Source organism: Ascaphus truei, chromosome 4 (assembly GCF_040206685.1).
Source record: "Ascaphus truei isolate aAscTru1 chromosome 4, aAscTru1.hap1, whole genome shotgun sequence".
Taxonomy (NCBI): domain Eukaryota; kingdom Metazoa; phylum Chordata; class Amphibia; order Anura; family Ascaphidae; genus Ascaphus; species Ascaphus truei.
In genome coordinates this window covers 66,509,646-66,535,051 of record NC_134486.1, presented here as the reverse complement: position 1 = coordinate 66,535,051, position 25,406 = coordinate 66,509,646, and the positions used below count along the sequence as shown (strand labels likewise).

The following is a 25,406-nucleotide window of genomic DNA, read 5'->3' as shown; positions in this document are numbered from 1 at the left end:
TGCCTTTGCTTTCCCAGACAAATCGTTGCCATAACCAGTTGGTGAGCTTTCAAGCTGTTGCGAGCTTCTCCAATATGGAACAGGTTAACAAATCAGATTGAAGAACGATTGTTTAATAAATCCTGAAATAATCCTTGTGTACCTTCTCAAGTAATGTGTGGTTTTGGTAATCTACTCATTTAATTGTTCAAACAAGGCTCAGTATAATATTTGCCCATAATACTATCCTCAGGATTTTTCTCCCCAAAGTGTCATGCTTTTGATTTTAAGTAATGAACTGTTGTGGACTCTAGCTTGCTTTTTCACTTTCAATCTAAGCATCTTAATTTCTGCTGAGGTCTTGTTGTATTTGTTTTTCAGATAAGAACCTTTCTCCTCTTCCTGCTGCTTCTGCACCTTTGATGCTCTCCTCTGCAGGCAAGTTCTTTCTGCTATCCTGCACTTTGTATCTTTCCCTTACTGCATTAACCCTAATGCTTGCTTAGTCTGTCTGTTATTTATGTCTGCGGTATAATCTCTGAACATTTCACAGGAAAATATAAGGAGTGCTTAAAACCAGTGATTGGTCCCTTTATAGTGGGAAAAACAATCACCTATATTAAACTGACCGTATGTATTTTTCTTAATCTGTTCGTGTTATTAAGCCGTAAAGCAAACACTTGCATACACTTTAGGAAAAAAATATTTTTATTTTAAAATGACCTTGGTGGTTTTTTTTTGTTTTCTAACAACGCACCAAATAAAGATATTTTGTATATATGTAATTATACTCCTATGTAATGGGTGGTTTCACGTCAAGTTAGTGTGGATTAAACATTTGTGGTGCCACACACCAGGATATCGTATATTATATCTGAACACAATTTTGGGTGAGTAGTTTTCAGATTTTATTCAGAAAAGGAGCCACTGGTGTTTTGTAATGTTGTCCACACAATGCTTAACGGGAATTAGGATAGGCTTTTTGATAACAAAACTTCTGGTCTAAAAGTTGCACTTGTTTTAATAAGGGCAGTCACACTTGTCGTTTATACTTCTTGTTATTAAACTTTGAGTTGAAGTGAGACTGCGACTTTAAAGTAGGTGCAAGGACGCAACACTGCGTTTTCAGATCGCAGTGCATTTTTTTTTTTTTAAAAAGGCAGAAAATCCTTGTTTAGTAACAATACTATTTGTAAGCATACTTCAGCCTATTTACTGCCACTGTATTCTGCCACCTCATTGTGTGGCCTGACTTTAAAATGTGCAGTTTCCCCCAAATATGACGGACTGCATCTTCACTTGCAAGATATTTGAAAGTGATGTCTCTGTGTGATGCCCTTTTAATCTCGAGTTGCTGGATGCAGTGGCCATCATGGGACTTTTGCTCCCACGATCTGAATGAAAACGGTCCGCCACCTTCTGTTGGCGTCCTTGCATGATGGCGACTTGCTGCTAGGGCCTGCAGCAAATGCTCGCTTTGCATTGTTTGCTTTATTCTAACTTGCTTTAACCCACCAGGAAGCACGGAGTTGTACAAAGGTTCAGATCGGAGAAGCTGGCTTATCCTGAGCTTCTCTGATGAGGGTCATTAATCGAGAGGGGGCTTGGCAGCTATTTTAATTTTTGGTTTGGGCTAAAAAAAATTAGTAATAAAATTTAAAAAAAATGATTAACATATGGCAATTGCACTTTGGGGAAATGCATTTTAGAGATGTTTCTTTCATGTTCACAAAAACAATTGCCTGTTAAGTCTGTAACTAACACTATCTTCTGCTCCTTTGCAATAATTTAGCTGTGACTTCTTTCTGTATGCTACTTATAACTTTCCTTTCTGTTCATGGTCACAGACAAAGTAATGGAGCTGCAGCCTTTTAGCACTGTGTCGGCCGGCCAAGAAGAACTTGCATCTCTTCTGCTTGAGTCTACTACTTCCCTTCCTTCTCTGTCTCCTCTCTCTGCTGATTCTTCTAAAGAGCATGCAGTCACTGTTGCTTTTCCTGCTGACTTACCCGCAACGGAAGCTTTGCATGGATCCATTAGTAATATGTATGCAGTATCGAGGACCATAGGCGACTTTTCTCTAGCAGAGAATGTGGGTAATATGGTGCATGATTATTCTGACGTAACTGCAGGCTGCAAACAAGAAGCTTCAGTTTTAGACCAAATAAAGGAAGATGTTATCTTTTCTGAAAAAGGTTATGTGGTTGAACACCCCACCTCTCAGCAAGAGACCATATCCGAAGACCACACACAATTATTTGCACAGTCTGCTAAAGAGATGTTTTCAGGCATGCTAAAATCTGTTGGACCCCCTCATGAAGAGTTTTCAGATAATTTCAAAGAAGCATTTGGGGAGCAGTATGTTGATTTTAAACCATTTGTGAACACAAGCTCATGGGACATTGATTATGAAGGTACACCCGTGGCTGAGAAATGTAAAAGTGATGTTGGCAATCTAAACTTGGAAAGTAATATGCAGATGAAAGAAAAGTATACTGAAGAGAAAGAAATGGACATGTATGATTATGATTCTCCTGTTACTCCTGAAGCTGTACCACCAGAATCTTCCCAATCAAAAGTCTCTTCGAATTATGAAATGTTTGCTGCTTTGGAAAATAGCAATCCCTTTTCTATCGGAGGGGGCCCTATTGTACGAAATAAAACAGATGAGAAAAAAATGGAAGAAATTGAAGCTCACTCGAGCTCATTACATTTTGGTTTGAACATTGCAACGGTAAACCCATTCTTTGAACATGTAGGCCAAGAAGGAGATTACATTACAACGCAGAGTGCATCTGGATCCCCTCCAGCCCAGGTAACAAACAAATCAGAAGGGCTTACTCCAGACATTGTACAAGAAGCCTATGAAAGTGAAGTCCATGAGTTTGGAATACCAAAGCCCGGTTATGAATCGAAAATTGATTTGGTTCAAACTGCTTCTGTATCTGTGCAGAAACCTGTTGGTCCTTCAACACAACCTCCTGCATTATTTGAAGACCCTGATTCTGTCTCATCACCAGTTTTGCCTGATATAGTAACGGAGGCACCATTAACTGCAGCTGCTGTTGACTTGGATGCCATTGCTCTTCAACCTGATGTCTCCCCAATAAAAAATGTTCCTACAGTCAAAGAGATCAAATTTGAGTCTGAGAAACCACCTTCTTATGAAGAAGCAGTAAACAAACCCATTTTAAAAGCATACAAAGATCGTGCTGTTACATGTGTGAAACCAGAGCAAGGTGCAACATTTGAAGAGGCTGAAACCCCCTATATATCTATAGCATGTGATCTAATAAAAGAAACCATCACAACTGAATCTGCTGCACCAGGTTTTACAGATCTTTCAAATGTAGTAAAGAATGAATTTGACTCCCAGTTTATTCAGTACTTTGACGACAGTTCTCCAGAATCTGAACATAGTGAACCTTCATATAAGCACTGGGAACCGGAAGTGATCCCAAGGGAAGCTCTCGGTGTTATGACAAGTGGTGTTAAGCCTCAGAACATGACTTCAGAGAGGGGACATGAAAGTGATCAAAAATTGCAGGCGTCTTCTCCAACCAAAGCCTATTTAGAATCTACTCAACCTGAACTAAATATTTATAAAACTTCTACTGACCATTTGGAGGAAGTACCTGTTGCAGAAATGTCCAAGAAGCAAGATAAGCCACTTCAAATGGAAGAGTTTGGAAAGGTAATTTATTCTGCAGAGTTCTCCAGCTCCAAGTATTCACCAATCACTGAGGGGGCAGGCTTTGAAAGCAGGCCAACAATTCCAGGAGCAGAAAACTTCTACTCCAAAGCCCTTGGTGATGCTCAAAGAGAGGTGGGTCATGACGTTCAGCCACCAGAGGACCAAATTCTGAAAAATAAATCCAGTCTTGAGACAAAGCAAGAAACATACTCTGAATTATACCACGATGAGTCGCTTATTAATAATGAACATGGAACAACTGAACCTTCCCATCGTTCTGGAAAGTCCAATGATTTCAGTAAAGCAGTGTCTGATGTACCCGGTGTGTACCTCGCACCAAAGGGTGAATCCTTAGTTGCCGAAGAAACTGTTGCTAAACCTAGACCTGCAACCCTTGTGAAGGAAGCTGATCTTGACATTCCTGCCAAGAAAGAAAAGAATGAAGGCAAAGACCCTTCAGTTGGTGCTCCTTTGCTTTCATCCGACTTAAAGTTGTCAGGTAATGTGTATACACTTCCCTGAACTATATATTTTCTATACTTCCAACGTCAAACCTTGGCGGATGTTGTGTTTCATTGTGCTAAACATAAGATACTGTGTCGCAGGAATGTATCTTGTGTAATGCAAGGTTATTTGTATACATACTTGCTAGTTTTTTTGTTGTTTTTTCTTATGTATAAATGGGTTCTCCTCAGTCGGTTCAGTGCACAGCAGGCTCAGGACCATTCTAATTAGCATGAGCTATCCCTGTTATGCTCTTATATCTATCTTTAGAGGTTCCCAAGGAATACGTTTCCTCTGGAGTCTGCTTCTCCCGAGGCCTATGATAAAACAATGGCGTGTCTATTTTGGTTGTCATGGTGAGCTTGATCATTTGGATATATGCCTAAGAAGTAATGGCAAAAACATAACCTGCCGTTCACTAGTCACGGACCACCTTCCTTTTCTTCCTTTTTCTCCATCTGTTAGCTAAATCTTGTTTGCACAAATCCTGGTAGTGCATCCTGGCTAGTGGTATTTAAACTGCAATAAAAAAAACAGGGTGGCAGTGATGGAACAGAAAGCATGGCTTGTCATTTAAATGGGCTAATTCCACCTAAGCCTAGAGTGTAATGAGGGCAGGAGCATGGTTAAGTCTGTGTGATGCCTTTTCCCATGAGTAAAACCTTCATTATTTTTAAAGTTAATTTTGTACACTGTGTAAACTGAGACTTGGGAGGGATTATATTCTCTCGCTGCCACTGACAAGTTTACACATGCAACTTTACTCTCGCCCTTATCTATATTGGCTCTTGCAGGACAGGGCAATTTAAAAATGCAAATTAGATTTTATTTATTGGGGCCTCTGAATTGGAAAGTATTTGTCAAATGTGCTTTATTTGCCCTTTTATACCACCCTGTCCTTAGAGGGCTGATAAAGGGGGAAAGGTTTTGCCTGTGCAAATGCTTTGCTGATCAGTTTCTTGCAGCACCCTTATGACAATATCTGGTACGTGATGGGAACTGTCACTCCATGTGTACAGAATTTACCTCTTTGGCGGCCTGCGGGACTGCATGCTAATTAACACGTGTGTTTAAAGATTAAATATTGATCATTTGTGTGCGTTATGCAAAGCATGTGGGGCGTGACTTCAGAAACAGCTGAGTGCCAGAAGCAAATCAGTCAATCCCAACTCTGAGGCCCTCCCAGTGCTACTTGCCACTGATGAGTGGCTTATTCCATACATTCATTTAATGAACTAAACATTGAAGTATATATCAATTAGCCTCCTGTTATCACCCACACCTTGTGTTTTTAGATGTTTTTATGCTTATTGATTATGCGTCTTTATGATATATATATATGTTTTTTGTTTTGCCTAATTTAGGCTTTTAGTGGTAATTGTTCACTCCTAGAATTGGGTGCAATTACAATTGGTATCTCCTACAGGCCTTCGATATGTCAGGGCGCACCTTACCCCTATCAACACCTATCATTAGCCTGTTTGTGCAGTGGTAAAAGTGATCTGTGGGAGACCTTCTATGTCTTCTTATTTACTAGCTATGCCAGTACTATCCCTTTGCACCGGCTACCTTTCATAATATTACTATGTGGTGAGCGGTTTACTATCAGTTATATTTATTCCATACACACACCTATATATGTATCGCAAGCCTCCACCCTGGCACTGAAGATTCAAACACAATTTTCATTTTGTTGTAGAAAGGGACCACCCCATGATTCCTCTTATTGTTCTACTTGCAGAAAATGTCGGTTCTGATTACATGAGAAAATAGTGGTGTTAATCGGTCTAATGCTACTCTGGGATCCACCACCCCTTTCCATGTAAAAGCGTTTTAACTAAAAATAGTGCATGCAATGTTTTCTTGAAGTAGGCAAATCTAGATCATCCAGTCAAAGTCTGGATAGTCACATTAAATACTGCATTGTAGAGGATGACTAATTATTTCTTCGTTTTTCTTGCGTGAAAATTAGATTGGTGTTTTGACCAAATATGCACATGGGACCAATATCTATGTAACATGCAACTTTTGATGCACTATATGGTTTCCTAGGCTACATTACAACACTGATGCTGGTCTAAAAATGTTACTGCAAAAATATGAACTTTCCATTGCCTTTATAGGGAACATCTAATCTGGGCAGTGAAAAGGTGGTTCCTGAAAATAGATTTTGTGGGAAAAGACAATTGCTCGTGTGTGCACTTCATTGGGTGTGTAATTTCCAAAATATATACTTTTTAGTCGAGGCGGTTTATGCTGTCTGGTATTTTGTCTTACTTAGGATGTCAAAATCTGAAGTTGGGGGATATTTGAGAAAAAAGTAAGACCCTGAGCTTCAGATTTTAACATCCTTGAACAAAACTGCCCTCTAGCATAAAAATAACCCCATAAAAGTATAGATCTTCTGAAAATGCATGTCTAAAGTCATGGAAGCATTTCCAACATGTTTCCGCAAAAAACATTTCTGAATGTTTCTATTTAAAATGGTGGTCTTGATCATTTTCTCCAATTTACTTTGCATTACAATTCCTAACACCGCAAGCTGTGTAATAATAGAAAGGAATACTAAATGTTAACGCCTTGAGGTTCATGAATACAGTATGTAAACCATTATATATCTGGGCATAAATCTAAACATGGGTAATTTATTTCCTCCCCAAAAAAGTCTTGCCTGGAATCCGTGTTGAAAACCGTGTAAATTTATTTAAATAATAAAACTGATTCCATGCTAGGCTTTTTAAAAAAAAAAAAAAAAAAATTTCCCCCCGCGAAAAAGGTTGCCCATGTTTACATTTATTGTGTGTACCTTCAGAAAAATACGTCATATGGGTATTTTTTTGGCTACAGTTGCCTTTTGCCTTGCAAATGGTAGCATGCACACTTTTTGCATTCAGCCGCGAGGTGTGAAGAACCTTGCACAGTCTTGCTAATTTAAATCCCCTGTTTGCAAAAACCTCATGTAAACAATTACATATCTAGTATTCAAGAACTCAAGGGACCCAGAGTTCATGGGGTGCCACTTTCTGTATTCAGCCTTTAAAAAATAATTTACAGTTGTCCGCCTTCTTACAAAGTTGTATTTTAGGGCTTGTGTTGGCCAAAATTGCATGTAAACTTACTGTACGTCCTGGTATCCATGCACACAGGGAAACCCAGGGAAATAACATGTAGTGTTTATTTTATTCAACAAATTAAGTTAGTTAGACAAGTTTAAGTTCTCTCCCTCCCTTGCCCTCCTGACATATTTGACATCTCGGGCTCATTCATACATTCAATCAATTTGTGGAAGACATTGCTGAATAGCTTATATTGTTCTAAACAATGTATAGTTTTCATAGGTACATAGAAAGTCTCAGGAATCCTGCTTGGCAATGCCGTTGGCAACTACCCGTGGCAGAAAATGGTTTTAAATTGTTCTTCTCCAAACAATGTATTTGTTGTGACGAAATGGCATTGTACTTTGTATTTTTTTTTTTTTTTTTTTTTTGTAACTGACAATATTGGGAACACAAGATGGAAAAAGTGTAGTGTGATTGAGAGTTGGCTGCTAGAACACTGCGTATGTGGTGAAGACCTCAGATTTTTGTGTATTCTAGAAGAGCATGTGATTGAATGGATTGAATCGAAACAAAAATGTAATTGCAATGATAATAATGGAAGTTAAAGATGTGTAACAATTCTGTACTAGTTTAGACAAATGCGTTCAGCAGTTATTTACTGCAGCAGTCCTATTGCGCAATCCACCCTAACCGCTGTCAAGTCGAAATTATCTTCCCCTTATTGGGCAGACCAAAGTAAACTTATGGGAGTGGCATGTTCGAAATCTACTGGCTACTTGTGGGTGAATGAAAATATTTTTCTATTAACAAGTTTAAAGGATCTGTCATTTTTGTTAACATCTCCATGGTAATAAAGGGGTTTGGATTATTTGTACATTCTTTACCTAATCTGTTTTGTAATAACACTTTGTAAATTTTTGCATACGTGGGCAGATTGTTCATTTAGTCTTTTCTGATTGGCAAATGGTAGCATAATGTAAATATATTAAGGGAATATAACAAATTACCAGAGCAAATTTTTAATTTTTACATGATTTTAAGTGGGGCTGCTTTTTAAACACCACCTAAAATGTGTGTGTAATTTCTGCAGCATGTTGGTGTGATATGTGATGAGATGAGAACATTGGAGTTAAAGACCTGTTCAAAAAAAGAGCTTTCTTGGTGCTACTGGGTCTTAAAGAACTAAGCTGTTGTCCAACATGATTCTCAACAGGAGGTTCAGGTACCCTTAGAGTTCATGAGGTGCCTCCAAGCAGTTTTCAATATAAATGTAATGGCTGATCCCAGGCAGTGTATTGTGTTCCTGAGCCCTTGTGAGGATCGTGCACTTAGTAAGGACCTAAACTGCACATCAGCATGGGGATCTTCCAAAGTCGCTTTGCATCCACAGCAGCAAGGCATCATGGGACGTGACTTTGTAAGCTCTTGCAGTACTTGACCGTTATACCACCCATGCTGTCTGCATACACTGAGGCGCAGTTTGGGGCCTTATTAAGTGTGTATTCTCCACAAGCTCAGGACACTATACTGCTGCCTAAGATCAGTTTTTAATTGTTTTTTTTTTTTTAATTATTTTTAATTTTTTTTATTTTTTAGTAATGTTCTGAGCAGACAATTAGATTTCTTATAGTTTTGTAGAACACATTTTTCTAACCAGGATGCCTAAATAAAAAATGGTTGGGCAGCACTGCCCTAACATGAAGTCTGCGTACTGCCTTAAAGCTGCAGTTAAAGCAATATCCTACATGTGTTTTTTAATCTGTTCTGGCTTTTTTTTTTTTTTTTTTTTTTTTAAACAATTACAATTTTAATGTAATGCATTTTTGTTTCTATAGCAACCATTTACAAAGTCACACCCCCTTCCTCTTCTGAGACAGACTTTAGCACACCCTTTTTTGCTTTCTAGAAGTGCACCAATTGTATCTAGTGCCTGCCTGCTCACATGATCTTCCACACAACTTTGCATCTTGGGTAATCTGCAGCCCTAACAGTGATGTAAAGAAACCCCGAGCCGAATCTTCAGCGATTGATTACATGAGAACAGATCGATCGGCAACTCGGCTAATCATCTGTCAGTGTGCAGATTGTATTGATCCCCATATTGAATGGGGGAAAAAATAATTTTTTTTTTAAACGACAGCTTGAACTGCAGCTTTAACAGTTTGTGGCTGCAGTGAAGAGGCTGCATGGGGCCATCTAGTGTTTAGTTAGAATCCAGCAAGTTGTGCAATGTACCCATTTATTTTGACAGTGTGCTGTCTATCTACAGCTGTGTGCAAACTGGGGGCGCAAGATTAACTGTGGGGGGTGCGGGGCTTAGAGGCCCCGCGCGCTTCCCGAAGGCACTTAAAGTAAGTGCCGGGGAAGTGGCGAAGGCCTCTGTAAACCTTACTTACCGAGGTTCAGCCGGCATCTGGAGACACTTCGCCATGACAACGCGGCGTCAAATGGTGCCCCGGGGTCATGTGATGTTGCATTGCTATGGCCACGTGACGCCCAGACGCCGGGAACCAAGGTAGGGAGGGGGAGCGCGGGGAGGGGGGCACAGGCGAAAAGTTGTGCTCCCCTGATCTACGTTATACAGGTAGTCCTCGTCTTTCAACATTTCGCATTCAGTCTAATGCGTTTTCCGACAGTGCATAATGCAGTAAAAACTCGTCCACTGTGGTTTTTGCACATCTGATGGAAACCACCGCCGGTTAACATGGGTCCCGCTTTCCGACTGTCCCACATCCGATGTGGGTTTGCGGGATGCATTGTATCGGAAAAGCGAGGACTCGCTGTACATATATTGCAGTGCTATTGGCTTCACAAGTGTAGGAATATCATGTTCTTTTGTGTATACATTTATACATGCACACACTTGTGTGATGCATTTACTTGTAGTAATGCCACTGCTATATTGTATAAAGCCTTTTTTTTTTTTAATTTTTTGTATTTTGTATTCGTTAATACGCACAACTTTTTATACAAATAACTAAATAATTAAATAATACACAACTAAATATATATTTTTTTTCTCAAAATTCTTCACTTAATGCCTTTTTTAATTTTAATATACTGAGCATTTTTTTATTTCTATTGGAAGTTTTAGCACACTTCCCCAGCAGTGCAAGATCTTTGTAACACTTTGCTGTTTGTGACAATTTGGTGCCAATATTTCTAGCAGTTTCAGCTGCAAACTAACAATAGATAATAATTTAGTAATATAAGAATACATTGTAGCTGCTGAGTTACTGACTGAAGGATTGATTTGAAACTGAAACGCAGCCATTTAGTGAACCCTAAGAAGCAGGATCAATCACTGGAGAACGAATCGATTGGCAGCTTGGATAAATCGTCTTCAATAAAAGTAATCAAAGGTTGCTTATATTAATAAAATAAAAAAATAGCTTAGATTGCCTCTTTAAAGCACTTAGAGGCTCTAGCAGCCATTAACTGTTTGGAACAGTAAGAAGATTTCAGTGAATAGTGCTGAGGCATTGGATGCAAGGTTACAGCTTGTTCTACGTCACTGTGCTCCACACCCTTGAGGCAGTCAGCTGAGTCTGGAGCAGAGGGTAAATACAGTCCACTTTGTAGTCCATGGTTCACTTCCCAGAGACAGCCGCCTTCTACTGTGGCAGTGGTATGCAGCACAACTGATCTCACTAGCGGGGAGGTTCGATCGCCTGTCAGAGATGGCCTGTCGACAAAGCAACTGGAAAGAGAAGGGTATTTGGCATTTTTTTTAAAATTGTATATTTCCAAGCCAAACACGTGTTTAGAACTTTGTTTTAGTTGTGTTTACACATTACAGGAGTTTGAATATCATCAAATTGAACCCCTTAGGCTACGCTAAGTGAGGGTGACGTAAGGCTGCGGTCGCTGGAAAAATCTAATTTTACTATATGCGCACGCGACAGTTTTGACGCAATGTTGCCGGCACTATAAGCGCGCGCAGCCTTAGTAAGCACTGGATAGATGTTAATTTCAATGTAACCAATCTCCTTCAGTTGCTATTCGCTGCGTCGGTCACCAGGTATGTTACAATTATGCTTTTTAGTTCCAGATAATGTACATGTTAACTCAGACGTTTCTCTGGTAGGGCTTATGAATATTGCCACTTTATAATAGCATGTTCTTGTATAGGGTTGCTAGTTTTACGTAGCACTTAGAGACATTTTGCAGATCCCTGCCCCATGAAGCTTACAATCTATTTTTTTTGTGCCTGAGGCACAGGGAGATAGTGATTTGCCCCATGGTTACAAGGAGCCGACACTGGGAATTGAACCAGGTCCCCCTGCTTCAAACTCTGCCAGTCAATGTCTTTACTCACTGAGCCACTCCTTCTCCCATATCCTTTATATTTTTATAGTAAACACAAAAAACATTAAATCTTATATTCTGTAGCACTTTGTGCACTTTAATGTCAACACTTTGTAATCTGAATTGTAATATGTGGGGTGGGGGTGGGGGGGAGATTCACAAAGCTCTTAGCACGGTATTTGTTCTTAGTGCTGTGTTAACTCCTATTGACTTGAATGGCTGTTAATGGTGATTGAACTCCGATCCCCATTATCAGAGCTTTCTGGGTCCCCCATCTTAGTTTGTGGCTGGGAGTATTTATTCACTGCTGGGCAGTCTAGCAATTGGTGAACTTCTTCACCTATAATGCGGTTTAGGATGCATACAATAGATGTGGGGTCTCGATTTGCAAAACAAAGGTTCATTCTTTATTGCAAAAACCTCAACAGGGACAAAGTTCAATATGTCTGGTGTAACTCTGTCCTCTCCAATTACGGCTAATCTTATGTCATCGGGAGTTACAAATGCTTTATCAGGATGTTAATCCCCTTTTTAAAGGTGTGGTTGTGGGGTTTTTTTTTGTAGTATTTGAATGTGCCCTTTCTTGCATTAGGAAAATCGACCCTCCCCCCCCCCCCCCTACAGGCTTTGTGGCATAGTTCATTATTTTATACCTGCAAAATCTCACATTATAGACCTTTGAACTCATACTGCATTTTCTGGTAATGTTAATGATGTAGTAATGTTGCAGCAATATGTCGGTACTCTTTTATTTATATATATTTATTTATTTGTCATTTCAAGCTTTGATCCTTTAAATGTATAGGTTTTTTTTGTTTTTATTCCTCTTTGTTGCACCTGTCACAGTAAGGCCTGTAATATACTGTGCGGCCGTGCACGTGACGCACACTTTTTTTTGTGTGTGCTTTATTATTTATTATTATTAAAAAAAAATAAGAATAAAATATTTAACATTGTTTGCGCACACGTGTATATACATTTTTTTTTATTTGGATCAACAATGGATAAATCAAAATCTTGCCTTTACATCTATTTTTAGTCCAAATAAAGTGTCACCTAATTTGTGTACATATAGATGTACACTTATAATTGCTTGTATGTTTGTGCAACTTGAACACAGTTCTTGTGCATTTTTCAGTCTTGGAATGGAGGGGCCCTTCCAGCATTGCATGTGTTAATCTCTGCTGGGCCTGACAGAATGCAATGGGCTGTTCTCTTCAGCTGCAAATGAAGATCATTCTTTTCCCTCCCTCTTGTGCAATTAATGTCATCTCCCATTGGCTGACCGGTCTAAATTAGAAATGTTAGTAAGGGGTCGGGGAGGCGTGTTCTGTCGGTGGCTGAGTCACAGCAGGCAGTTACATTTCTCTGTGACCTCCTGAATGCTCCAGCAGGAAGTGAAAAAGCTCCTGTTAATCAGCTGTGCAAGGTCTGGGTGCATGCAAGGAGGCTCAACATGGATTCCCAAACTGGTTAGTACCATTTCATTGTTCCAATCTGCCTTAAAGTCTTCCTGTTCCATTACAAAATACTCTTTAGAAAGATCCTGCTTTGTGACACATTTTGTCTGCCTTCTTAATCCGTTACCTTTTTTTTGCTGTGAAAAATACATTTTAAAGACCTGCCCCGTCAGCTTAAGTCTTTTTATTTTTTTTTATTTTTAGTAGTAGGAGGGGGGGGGGGGGTAGTGGTTTATGGGGTAACATTAAAAAAAGGACGCTGTGATTGAAGCCAGCGTTGCTGTTGGCTGAGCGTTACATGTAAGGCATAGATGCTAAGGCTGCTATTTTTAGAGGTAGCAGATGCCACTGCTGCTTCATGCTTACTTACCAAATGTCGGCAGCTGCAGTTGCTTGATTTCAAGTCTTAGTCTTTGTAAATTGAAATGGTAAATTAAACTTGGAACATTATATTACACTTAATATGTTGTATGGTAAAATGACATGCAAATGAGATTATATTTTCAAGAGCCTCGGTGGCTTATTTGGAAGGCCCTACATATTACTGATAGGCAAACATTCTATATACTTACTACCTTTCAATTAAGATGCTACTTGTTAACCTATTTAAGACATGTTCTGCTAAATTGGTTACGTTAAACAGCAGTTTTTATTTTATTCTGAAGAAAGTAGCTACTAACCCCATGCTCTGGAATCATCTTTTTTTTTTTCCCCTTGGGCTGTTCTATTTGATCCTTTTTGAATTATTAGATTTTATTGGAAGCATTGACTTCAAACAACGATGCCTCATGCCGCAGATATTAGAAATAAGGCAGACTTTTTCATGGCGTTAGATCTTTCTCTTCACGGGATATTACAAATGAAGGGCTTGTCAAGTCTTAAGGATTCATTCAAAGCCATTATCGCCCTTTAAGGGTTGTTCATTTGGGTGTTAACATTAGGTAGTGTATCACTTTGGTGACCTATCTCCCTGAATGTTTTTATTTACTGCCATTATCGCTCTTTAACTGTTATTCCCTTGTTTACTGCGTAATAGTGAAGATCACACTTAAATGAATATTCCCTTGAATGGGTAGCTTGTCTGGTGGTATACAACTTTACAGGATGTAACCATTCTAGTTTCCTATAAGACAAGTGTTAACTAGAATGATCTAATTGTTTAAACTCCTATTAGAACACTTATTTTGTACTACACGCTTCAGAGGAGGTTTACACACTTTTCTGTGTAAATTTGCTGATGCCATGAACCACATTAAACCCGTGTTCCATACCTCATCATAAAATTCATTTAAAAAAAGAAAACACTGTCCCAGTGCCTAACAACTTTGGTTTCTATAATATGGCTGCCTGACTCATCTACTGGTCCACTGTATCATGAAACAGATTATCGACGTGGATCTAAATTGACTCCAATTTGCTGTTAAAACGGGATTAGAAAATATTACTGGGTTAAAGCACTCTATTTAAAAAAAAAAAAAAAAAAAAAGATATAGTTGAGGATTCAGTAGGTCATTTCCAAGCTACCAGGTTTTGACTTCATGGTGCTAATTTTCCTGCTGTTTCTCTGGTTGGTCTTTGTGAATATACAGCCTGCATCGTTAACATGCGCATCTCTGATTACACCAGATGTACAGGCTATGTCATCTTTTAAAGTCAGATCTACCAGAACTGGTGGATTTTTTGCTTAACTGTGCCAGACCAGCTATTTATTTTTTATGCTTTCAACCGTATTCGAGTTAGAAATGTAACTGGTCTTGGGACATTACATTATACACTTTCCACCACAACCACTGGTTAAAATGATTCCTGTGTTGTAAATTGTACAACAATAACAAACATGGGATTTGTGTGGTGGGTGTGTATAATTATTGCTGCTACTAAATTATATATATATATATATATATATATATATATATTCCCCCTCTCCTTGAATTTGTTTTAACATGGCAAATTTATATCATAATTAAACATCTAATTCCAATGTGAAACTTGCCTTCCTAGAGCACTGTGGCGAATACCAGGGATGTGCAATCATGAATGTGCTGCTCAGAGAGCAAAGTTCTAACACAATTGGCTAATAAACACGATGGTGGTTATAAAAACCTTAGTATTTCAAAATAAATTCACTTACGAGTGTCTAATGTCCTGTCAATGTGAGAAAATAAAATAGAAAGCTTTACCTCTACCACAGGGCTCTTTCAAAATGGCTGCAGTATTTTTTCTTGAATGACACGTGCGCTCACATTAAGAGCCTTTTCCCTTTGATGAGCCTCTGTTGCAGTACATTTAAGTTGCTATTAAAGCCTGTAGAAATATTTTGTTGAATGAGTGTCCCCATTGCAAATCTAATTAACTGGGGTGGGATTAAGAATAGGATATTACAGTATTTTTTATTATAGCACCGCAAGTATTTGCTTTTACGCCTACTATAATCGCTGGACAGATTGGCGGGCCCTCCCTGCAGTGCCATCTCTAATTGCTTCCTTTCTGGAAGTAAGTATGAAGTATATATTGAGACCTCCATTAAGAGGCTCATAGATTAGCACTTTACATCATACAGTAGTTGCTTATAAAGCATTCCTTATGACTCCAGGGCCCCGTGTGACCTTTTTTCCTATAAAGTGACCCGTGGGGTTTTTATTTCTTTAGTGGAAGTAAGCATTTGCTATTGCTCTTGACCTTATGGTATTTTGTTCTTGTTGGCATTCCCCTTCTGAATTATTGTAGCAGGAGTCTTTGCCATGTTTATCTTACTGTGAACTAAACCATATTTAGTAGTGCTCAACGTGTTTCATTGGTTTTGGATTCCCACTTAACATTCTACTCTTTCTGCTTTTATGTGCTGTAAATTGTAGATTAAGATCTCATGAAAATGTTTAAAGTAATTATTCACAGACCTAAAAAGCACGGTGCCCTAACGTTCTGCTAGGCAGGCCTCAAGGGCACCGTGACCTAGGGTGGATGTTCATTTATATTGAAACGAGGCATGTAGGCCTTGTAGCGGTAAACTATTTGTTGTAAATGTGTGCACAAGCTAGGCTTTTTTTTTTTTTGTGGAATATAGTTTCATTATTGACATTAACTTTTCATTCTGTGAGGAATATTTTAGTGACGATCAGAGCATGCAGTCTATTCATGGCAGCATTAATATTGTCCGAAGGCCTATGGCAGACCTGCACAACTCCAATCCTCATGGGCTGCAAACAGGCCAGGTTTTCAGTCATACTGAGCCACTAATTGAGTCACACACTCGCGCAGTGGTTTTCATCCTTTTTAAGGACTGCGTTGAGACTCTGGAACCCGTGGGAGGAGAATGTATTGCGACTTCGCTGACGCCCAACTCGCTTGGGTTATATTTTGAGTGAACAACTTTTTATATTATTGACAGCATTACAAAATAATATTGAATAACGCTATAAATTATATAAATGGGGGGAAAATAGTTTTGTTCTGGAACCATAAAATGGAACCATAAAATATCCATCTCCGCCAATTTCTCTCCAGTCTCGTAACTTCCGGTGCAGCCCCAGCATTCCATGGTGAGAACACTGCGTTAAGGGATTCCAAGTGTCATCGCTGGTCCTGAAGTGTACTTACTGCTGGTCCCGATCATTGCGGAGGGGTTTCCTATTTTTCTTTTATAGTACATAGAGAACTGATTGCGGCATCTCGAGCGATTACAATGAATGTTTTTTAATTTGCAACCTTTGACTTTTTCCCTGGCTAGTGGTTGACCTCCTTTACTGGCGAGACATTAAGAAGACAGGAGTGGTGTTTGGTGCCAGCCTGTTCCTGCTGCTCTCTCTGACGGTGTTCAGCATTGTGAGTGTGACCGCATACATTGGCCTGGCCCTGCTTTCTGTGTCCATCAGTTTTAGAATCTACAAAGGCATTCTTCAAGCAATCCAGAAATCGGAGGAAGGTCACCCATTTCAGTATGTTATACTTACTTTTTTTATATATATATATATATGTATTTGTACCTATCGGTTTTAATACAATAAACATCCAATTTAAAGGATCTTATTAATTTAAAATGTGTATTGTGTATATAGGACACATGTAACTGGAGATTCTATGCAAATTAGTTTCCAATTGTATTTTGTAAGGCACTTGTGGCTCTGCTGCTGCTCTCACAGCTTACCTATGTCAGTCTCTTAAAGATAAAGTAGTTTGTCTCTTTACCCCGATCCAGATTACGCTTTACACTTCGCACACCCCGTGCTGCAGAAGTGTGATGGACTTTTGAAGCACAAAGGGCCCAGTCATACTGATAAAGTTCAGAAAACAAACCTCTTGTAAAATCAAAAGTACCACTATAAAATCTGGCAATCACCATGACCTTTATTTTCCATACTAGCCCTAATAGAAAGCTGTACGTATTGCATCTTTCGTGATTGATTCTGTTCTTCCCCAGATTAGGTTTGTCGTATCTACATTTGGACTTGGTTAATTTTTATTTGGAAGGCGCCCCTGTAACTTCTCTGCTAGTGAAGACGTTTAGATCCGCATAAAGAAAGTGGATAGGGCCTGTGTCTCAAGGTCGCACGGAGCCGGAATGCCTTAATCACTTGACTACTCCTCTACCCTAGTACCTAAAATATCTACTATAGTTTATTCTGGTTTGAGCCTTGCTCATTGAAAACCCGGTCACTACAGTAAAGTGGATTTTGCGGCTGCTGACATGGGTGAAATATATTTACAGGTTCTTTAACCATTGAATGCTGCATAGAGCAGCGGTAGCCGTGTATCTAATCCACAACCCACTTAGCTAGGCATCATTACGTTCTTGTGACGTTGACCGTTGACGTCAAACGAACGCACATATCAGGACATACGAGGTTAGTTAAAAAATTTAAATATAAAAAATAAATGTCAGGGTAGCTGAACTTTGTCTTCTGACAGAAGGATTGCACAGTTGCCACTAAATCCCTTGCAGGAGTGTCATTTTACTGAGGGCTGTGTATTTTTGGAAACAAAACCTCACAGCACATATGCAGCAATAACTGCCGAGTGTGGCGCTTTGATTATAAGGTTACATGAACCTGAGTCTCGATTCATTTATTTTTTTTCCAGTGAGGAGTTGATGTCTCTTGTATTATGGAGGTTTTTTTTCTCTTTTTTCCTAACTAGCTTTTTGAAGTTTAATAGCAAACATTGGTTTGTTTGTATTGTTTTTTTGTTTTTAGCGGCCTCTATTTATAAACTAAACTAAACTTAATTTTTTTTTTTTTTTTTAATTTCGCCACACTTTAATTGGCCTTTTTAATACTTTACATATTTTTCCATAGATTTCTACTGTTTCTATATTTACAAGTAATTGGTGGGCAGCATAATACTTTACTTTCCACTGTCTTCTGAAATTACCCTGGGGAGCCAAGGTTTGAAAATGACATCTCTTACCTTGTTGGAAAAAAGTACCATCTAGATCAGGGGCCACCAACAGGTCCTGTTTTAGGGCTATTCCTGCTTCAGCACAGGGTGCAGTCTTGGATTGAGCCACCTGTGCTTAAGCAGGGATATCTTTAACCTGACCTGTTGGTGGCCCTTGAGGACTGGAGCTGCCCACCCCTGGATCCATAGACTGAGGCTTCCCTTAGTGTTTCTTTTATTTTTTTCACAATTGGAGTTTTTGGTGCCACAGCAGCATAGATGCAGTGTTGAAAATTGGTTCTTAACGTTTTTATTTGTAAAGTGTCAACATATTCCGCAGAGCAGTACAATGGGGGAACAGAATGACATGCCCAATTAGGACAAACAAGCACAAACCGCTCTGATTTAGTAAAATGCCTGCAGAACCATCCTCCCTAATGAGTCACCCAACGAGTCGGACCTTGGTCAAACCATGCTTACATAGTATGCTGAAGGTTTACGCTGAGTTGGGGAGATGAGTTCCTTCAAAAGAACCGTGGCAAAATCTTACTGACTGACATCACCAAGGGGGTTAAACCTCCAGCATTACAACATTTGCAAGGGGCATGCACCAATAAATGTATGCACTGTTCATATCTAAAAAAAGGACACACACTTATCTACATCATTGCAGAGATCCTAGCTGCAGTAGTGCAGCAATACTCCGCATTAAAAGCAATGCATCACTTGGCAACGTATATTACGATTTGCTATTAAAATGAAAGTGATCAAACACCAACTGCTCTACTTGTTTAAGGTGACCCTATTTATGAAAATATTTACCATAGGAGCCTGATTTTGAATTGTACAATAACAAATGACAGAACATATACTTTTGTTGGAGTCTAGTTACTGAGTGATGCCAGGCAGGCAAGTGATGCAGTGAGTCCAAAGTGACAGATTGGAGCTAATTTATTAACCCATAATTCACAATCTGAGGTTTTTTTTATGGGCTCCGAATAAGTTGTACAATGAATACTTCCTTTTGGAAACTTTTATTGGAATATTTTTACTATTAAAATTATTTGGATGAATAAGAAAGAGGTGCAATAGGTCTTGGATGGAGTGATAAATTTGTTAATTCTCCATCTGATCTAATTTTTATCATTATTCTCTGTTCTTTCCTGCTCAGATCGTACTTGGAGTCAAATGTCGCCGTGTCTGAGGAGCTGGTTCAGAAGTATTGCAATGTCACCCTAAGCCACATTAACTGCACAATTAAGGAGCTGAGGCGTCTCTTCCTGGTAGAAGATTTGGTTGATTCCCTGAAGGTAGGTTATAATAAGTCACAGCAGGTTTCAACTCCAAGCTGGAAACTAGATTTGGAAGACCTTTGACTTTCACTTCTATACTACAAATGTCTTTTCATGTGGTGACTGTAAATGTGAGTCTCCCACAGTTACAATGAAACCGTACCTTTTTAACTTTTCAGGGAATCTACATATGCTTTTCAAGTGCTGCCTTAGGCCTCGGTCCCGCTGCGCTCGTTGGCGCGGGCGGCCATGTCGCGAGTTCTCCACCAGCAGGGGAATCCTGCTGAGCCGGTCCTGGTCCCCCCAGGCGGCACAGAGCACTACACGCTGTGGCGCGTCAGCCGCTAGGGGACACAAGAAAATGGTGATGTCTAGCGTTGACGCGTCACGTGGTGTGGCTGTGAGCCAATGGGGAGGGGAGGCTTCGGGAGGAGGAGAGGCTTCGGGGAGCGGGGAGGAGTGTGGAGTGAAAGCGTGCGTGCCTGTCTGTGTGTGTGTGTGTGTGTGTGTGTGAGTGTGTGCGTGAGTGCCTGCCTCTGTCTGTGTGTGCGTGAGTGCCTGCGTGAGTGCCTGCGTGAGTGCCTGCGTGTGTGTGTGTGTGTGTGTGATACTTACCATCAGCAGCTCCAGCCCGAGTCCGTGGGGGGAGAGTAGCGGGTCCCTCCGCTCAAGCCACGCCCCCCTCCCTGTCAAACCTCCGGCTCCCGCTCCCTACAGACCGCATATCGCGGTCTGTGTATGTCAACGCACTGCCTGTCTGCAGTGCGGGCGCGCTGACTCTGGGAGCGGGGCCTTAGCCTTATAGCTTCACACCACTTGGTAAATACAGCGCTTCATGCCACACCCTCTGAATTACCATTTAATTTTTAACTTGCATAGGAGAAATGATGGTGTATGTATCTGTGACATCTTTTTACTAAATAGAACATCACATGAAAGTTAACATCAAAGATTGTGTTCCATCTTAATTTTGTTGTAAATTTAAGAAAATAACTGATTAAGTTTTGTATAGAATGAACGAATAAAGCAATTTAAAAAAAATCTCCCTACGTACACTATCAGTTTACATGACGGCACATTGCTTATGTTCAGATTTAGCAAACAAAATGTTGGCAACTATACAGAATAGTCCTTGACAGATCTGCTGTGTTTCAGGTGCCCATCACCATTATGGTTGTAACCTCTGGTAAGGCCCAATTGGAAGATGGCTCTGAGCATTGGTGTAGCTAGACATGGTTAAGTCCCCGGGCAAAAAAATTTTTAGGGCCCCATTAATATTAAGTCTTTTTTTTTTTTTTTTTGCCTGCCCCATCCTCTAATCAGCTCCCTCTCAACAGCTCTCCCCCCCTCCCCCATCCTCATCAGCTCCCCCTCACCGTCTCTAAAATCCATTGTGTTTATTAATGAGGGGATGGTGGTGATGGCCTCCATCAGCTTCCCTTCATTAATAAACACAATTCCATTAAGCTCAGAACCCCAAAACCCACCACATTGTATGCATGTCAAAAGGAGTGCTACTGGGCATGGCCAAATATATACAAGACAGAAAAGCCCAATACTACATCAAATGTGACGAAAATACACAGTGAAATACTTGTATATTCTCTTGAATAAGGGTCATTTAGTTGAACCCTTTGATCAAAGCGGTCGGCTAGGTCCCTGCTGCAGTCGGCCGCACGCACCTCCCACCAGCCTCTTGCCTTCTACCTGGCAGTTCCCGGTGACTCCTCGCTCCCTGGCTCACTACATACCGTGACGCGTCAGCCAGCAGGGGCTACAACAGGATTGTGTTCCCATGCGGCAACGCGTCACATGGTGTGGCAGGGAGCCAATGAAGAGGGCAGATCGCTGGCAGCACTATTTTGTATCAACCTGTGTAACAAGTTAGTCTATGCAGGGATCTGAAAAAATGCATATACTTGTAAGAATTTTCTGTTCAGAGTTTTGGTATAATTGTTGCAAGCTATACACGTTCTATTGTATTAAACTAAAATACATAGAACTGTTCGATTTTATATTTACAAAAAGAACTGTATTTCCGAATATATTTACAGAACTGCCTTACACATGTTGACAAGTACCAAACCACCGTTGCCAGGCTTCACACTCCAGTGGTTCTCCGTGATTTATTTAGCTTGTAATGTTACAAACATGTTGTGCTCCAGTGCGAGCAGGCTGTTTCACATGCATATCCTTCTGATCGCCCCTCCACCCCCCTTTCATGGCCACGCCTACCCGACTCATCTGCGCTCCCCTTCCTCCTCATCTGCGCTCCCCCTCCTCATCTGCTGTCCCCCTCCTCCTCATCTGCTCTCCCTACTGCTGTGGCAGCAGACACCAGAAGTTATAAAGACTTCCAGGTCAGACTGCTAGAGGGCGCTCCTCCCCTGCCTTGCTGATTCCTCTACCGGCTTCTGTTTGCCAGGGCCTGCCGCCACATACCACCTCCCCCCGCTGGGAAGTGCCCGGGCTATGGCTACGTCCCTGGCTCAGAGCTATGCTACATTAGCAATTAAGTTGAGGGCTATTTCCTCAAAGACCATGTATGTCTATCTTTGTCTTGTTAGCTCTAAACCTGATGCGAATTTCTTATACAGAGTACTCCATTGTAGAGATTTGAAGCATTTCAATGTGACATCACAGAAACATCAGTCAGATAATTGGTGCCATCACAAGGGTCACCCGATTTAAAATTGGGATAAGAAAATGCAATAAAATGGAAGATTGAGTGACTGATTTTTCACTGGTCATCAACTTGAACTGATAAGACCAATGAAAGGCAATTGGGGGCAAAGTCAACTTCTGATAAAAACAGACTCCAATATGTAATAAATGTTCTAAACAAACAAGCTTTGAATAACCCTTGCTGTCGATTAGATGCTTGTTAATGTGCATATCTGTTATGGTAACAGATTAAAATGGGCACTTGCAATCAATTTTGTTTCCCATGAGAGAACATGTAGAAGACAATTAATCAGTCACATCTGTATGAACCTCTAGCTGAAGGAGATTGCTAGACTGCCATCTGGGATAGGTAGTATATCAATCATCTTGCTGCTCTGGTGCCATTTGAGAGCTACCTTGGAGTAGTAAGAGTAATCTCAGTGGGTTTCTCAGAACTATTGCCCATACAGTAGGGGTGGGGACGGTAGGACACTTTGCACCAGAGACTTTAATATGTGGTTGCGGAAGGAGTTTGAAGAAGGGGAACCTTGTTCAATTCCCAGTGTCGGTTCCTTGTGGCCTTGGGCAAGTCACTTTATCTCCCTGTGCCCCAGGCACCAAAAAACATGGATTGTAAGCTCTACAGGGCAGGAACTGTGTCTGCAAAATGTCTCTGTAAAGTGCTACGTAAAACTAGCTGAGCTATAAAAGAACAAACTTTATTATTATTAGCTTATAGCTGTTCTACCTGAAAAGGATATCTAAGAGCTGGCTTTCATCACTATTGGAGGGCAACTAGGTTCTGGCTTTGGGGCACATTTATCTAGTAGAGGTATGCCTTCAATTGGTGTAAAGTGAGCAGTTCAGATGCTTAATTAGCAAGTATTTGAACTAACCAGAGGCACTGAAAATAATCATGATAAATTCAACTGGTTCCCATCCCACTAGTTATGCCAGGTTATATTCTATTTAGAAATGACACGTTAGGAAGGAAAGGTGAAAAGTTGACCTTCAATGTGAGGAACAATATAAAGACTACTTTAATACAAGGTATTGGAAGAAAGAGACACACTGGATAACTATAATTTGAGAAGGTTCTTTGTACTGGGGTGGTCTACTGACTGCCAAGATACGTAGAGGAATTGGACAGGTTTTTTTTTTTTTTAATGGAGTACATCACTAAGATTGCAATTTAAAGGAGAGTTAATTATGCAGACTTGGCTAGAAGCAGCAACATCCTGAATTCCATCCAGGATGAATCTCTCAAACCTCGTCACAAGGAAGCAATACTAGACTGAATACTTACAAATGGGTACAGATTATCAAATGTAATTTTGGGTGAGAACTTGGATACCAGTGATCAGCGATCGGTGTGGTTCAGTAAAAAAAGAGGCCAAATCATATTAGGCAAACTAAAGATATTAGAAGGGCTGATGTTGATGATTCATATGTGGTATAGGAGGTATTTGAGTGCAGTGCCTGAGCAGTTAGAAAAACTAAGATGCAATAGTAAAAGCAACAGACCTACGTGTCGGTGGATTAGTAAAAACTTTAGAGAAAAGCCATTATGATTCTCAAAGGTGGTGGCAGGAGATACTGTCGTGTTTAGGGAAACAAATTATAGCAGACCACCACAGTTATTTTGTTCAGCCTTCACAGCTGACGTTGAAGGGGAGAGACGACAGTTGGAGAATAAGCATATAAATGGAAAGGAGATGGACAGGAGTCCATTTACAGGAAGGTTCTAGTGGAACTTTCAAAATGGACTTTGCTTACCTAGATTTCAGTAAGGCATTTTACTGTCCCACACAAGACCTGAAACAAATTGAACTATTGGGATTGGATGCCAAGATCGTTGGATATAGAAGACATTGGTTGAAGGATAGGCCATCATTGTGGCATTTTGGTTTTCAGAAAATAGTAAAGAATTTAGCATTGTGAGGTTAGTGGCCTACACATTACATAGCTGGAAGAACAGTGACTGACTAGTTCTGCTTGTAATTCTGTGGACCGTGTACATTTTTATTTAATAATCGGTCAGATTTTGTATAATTACTTTGCTTCTGCAGTTTTTCAGTAGATCAGAAAATTCTGTGACATGGGCCAGCAGTTAAATACATTACCTGCCTCTGGTGATTCTATTAGGATCGATCAGCATCTGAATGATCAGACTGCAGTTGCTATTCCTAGATGTTAAGTTGACACCTTGAATACGTGGTTGCAAGCCAATGCAGTTCCATAGAAGTGACTAGGCAAGTTGTCATCTGCATATTAAATCATGTTCTCTTATTTTAAAGGTCACTTTTGCTAATCGGCAATACGAAAGTGTTTTGACTAGACAGACTTGGCTAAATTACATACCTGTTGGTGATGCTTATGTTCTTGCTTCATTATAGTTGTATTTATTTAAAATAATTATAGAAATGTGCTTTTACAATTAGTGCAATTGGGACTAGGGTGACAAGCTATTTTTTTGACGTACATTTTGCCATAAATTGGTATACATCCCGCCTCAGGCTATTACACTTGGAAATGCAGTTGTGAGGTGTTTGCATCCTCTTTGTATAGATTCAGTCACTTTGATTAGCACTTATTGCAGCACTGTATAACTCGGACATCTCACACAAGCGTTCTTCTGACCAGAAGCAAGCCAGTGGGTTTTCAGAAAATATTTTGGCACAATTTCCAATATAGGAAACGCCTCCCATGTTAAGATCCTGTTTGTGACAGGAGTGGGTAACCCGGCTAAACAAAGGTTTAAGCCCATCTGGTTACCCCTGAAGCCGTGGGGTCCCTGGCAGTCTCCTTGCACCATAAACTAGGGACCTGGGATTATACATGTAAATAGGAAAAGCAGGGGTCACTTTCTTTTTCACATGTTCCCTTTGCCCCAAAAAACGTGAAACTTCTTGTGTGTACATTTTATGTGGGATATTTGGGTCAAAATGCAATTATTTTGTTTGCAGGAGTTCGGGGGGCCAAAGATACCCTAATTCTCCCTATTTGCCGGTACGCAAGTGGAATTACACCCTGGTTTTCGAGCCCAGATATCCCAGATCCATCCCCCGCACAG

General features: G+C 40.1%; 1 protein-coding gene across 7 annotated transcripts in view; it reads left to right on the top strand.

Annotated features, from left to right (window-relative positions):
- Positions 1-25,406, top strand: part of RTN4 (reticulon 4) — a 41,514-nt gene that overhangs the window by 10,032 nt on the left and 6,076 nt on the right. For 2 of the 7 annotated variants that reach the window (XM_075595957.1, XM_075595958.1), the window contains 3 exons: positions 361-417; positions 16,732-16,939; positions 19,549-19,687. In XM_075595957.1, the coding sequence (XP_075452072.1) occupies positions 361-417; positions 16,732-16,939; positions 19,549-19,687 (404 nt within the window). Of the gene's footprint in view, positions 1-360; positions 418-1,826; positions 4,173-10,792; positions 10,951-12,859; positions 13,017-16,731; positions 16,940-19,548; positions 19,688-25,406 lie in introns of those variants that run through there. The other 5 variants (XM_075595959.1, XM_075595960.1, XM_075595956.1 and 2 more) reach the window with 4 other exon arrangements.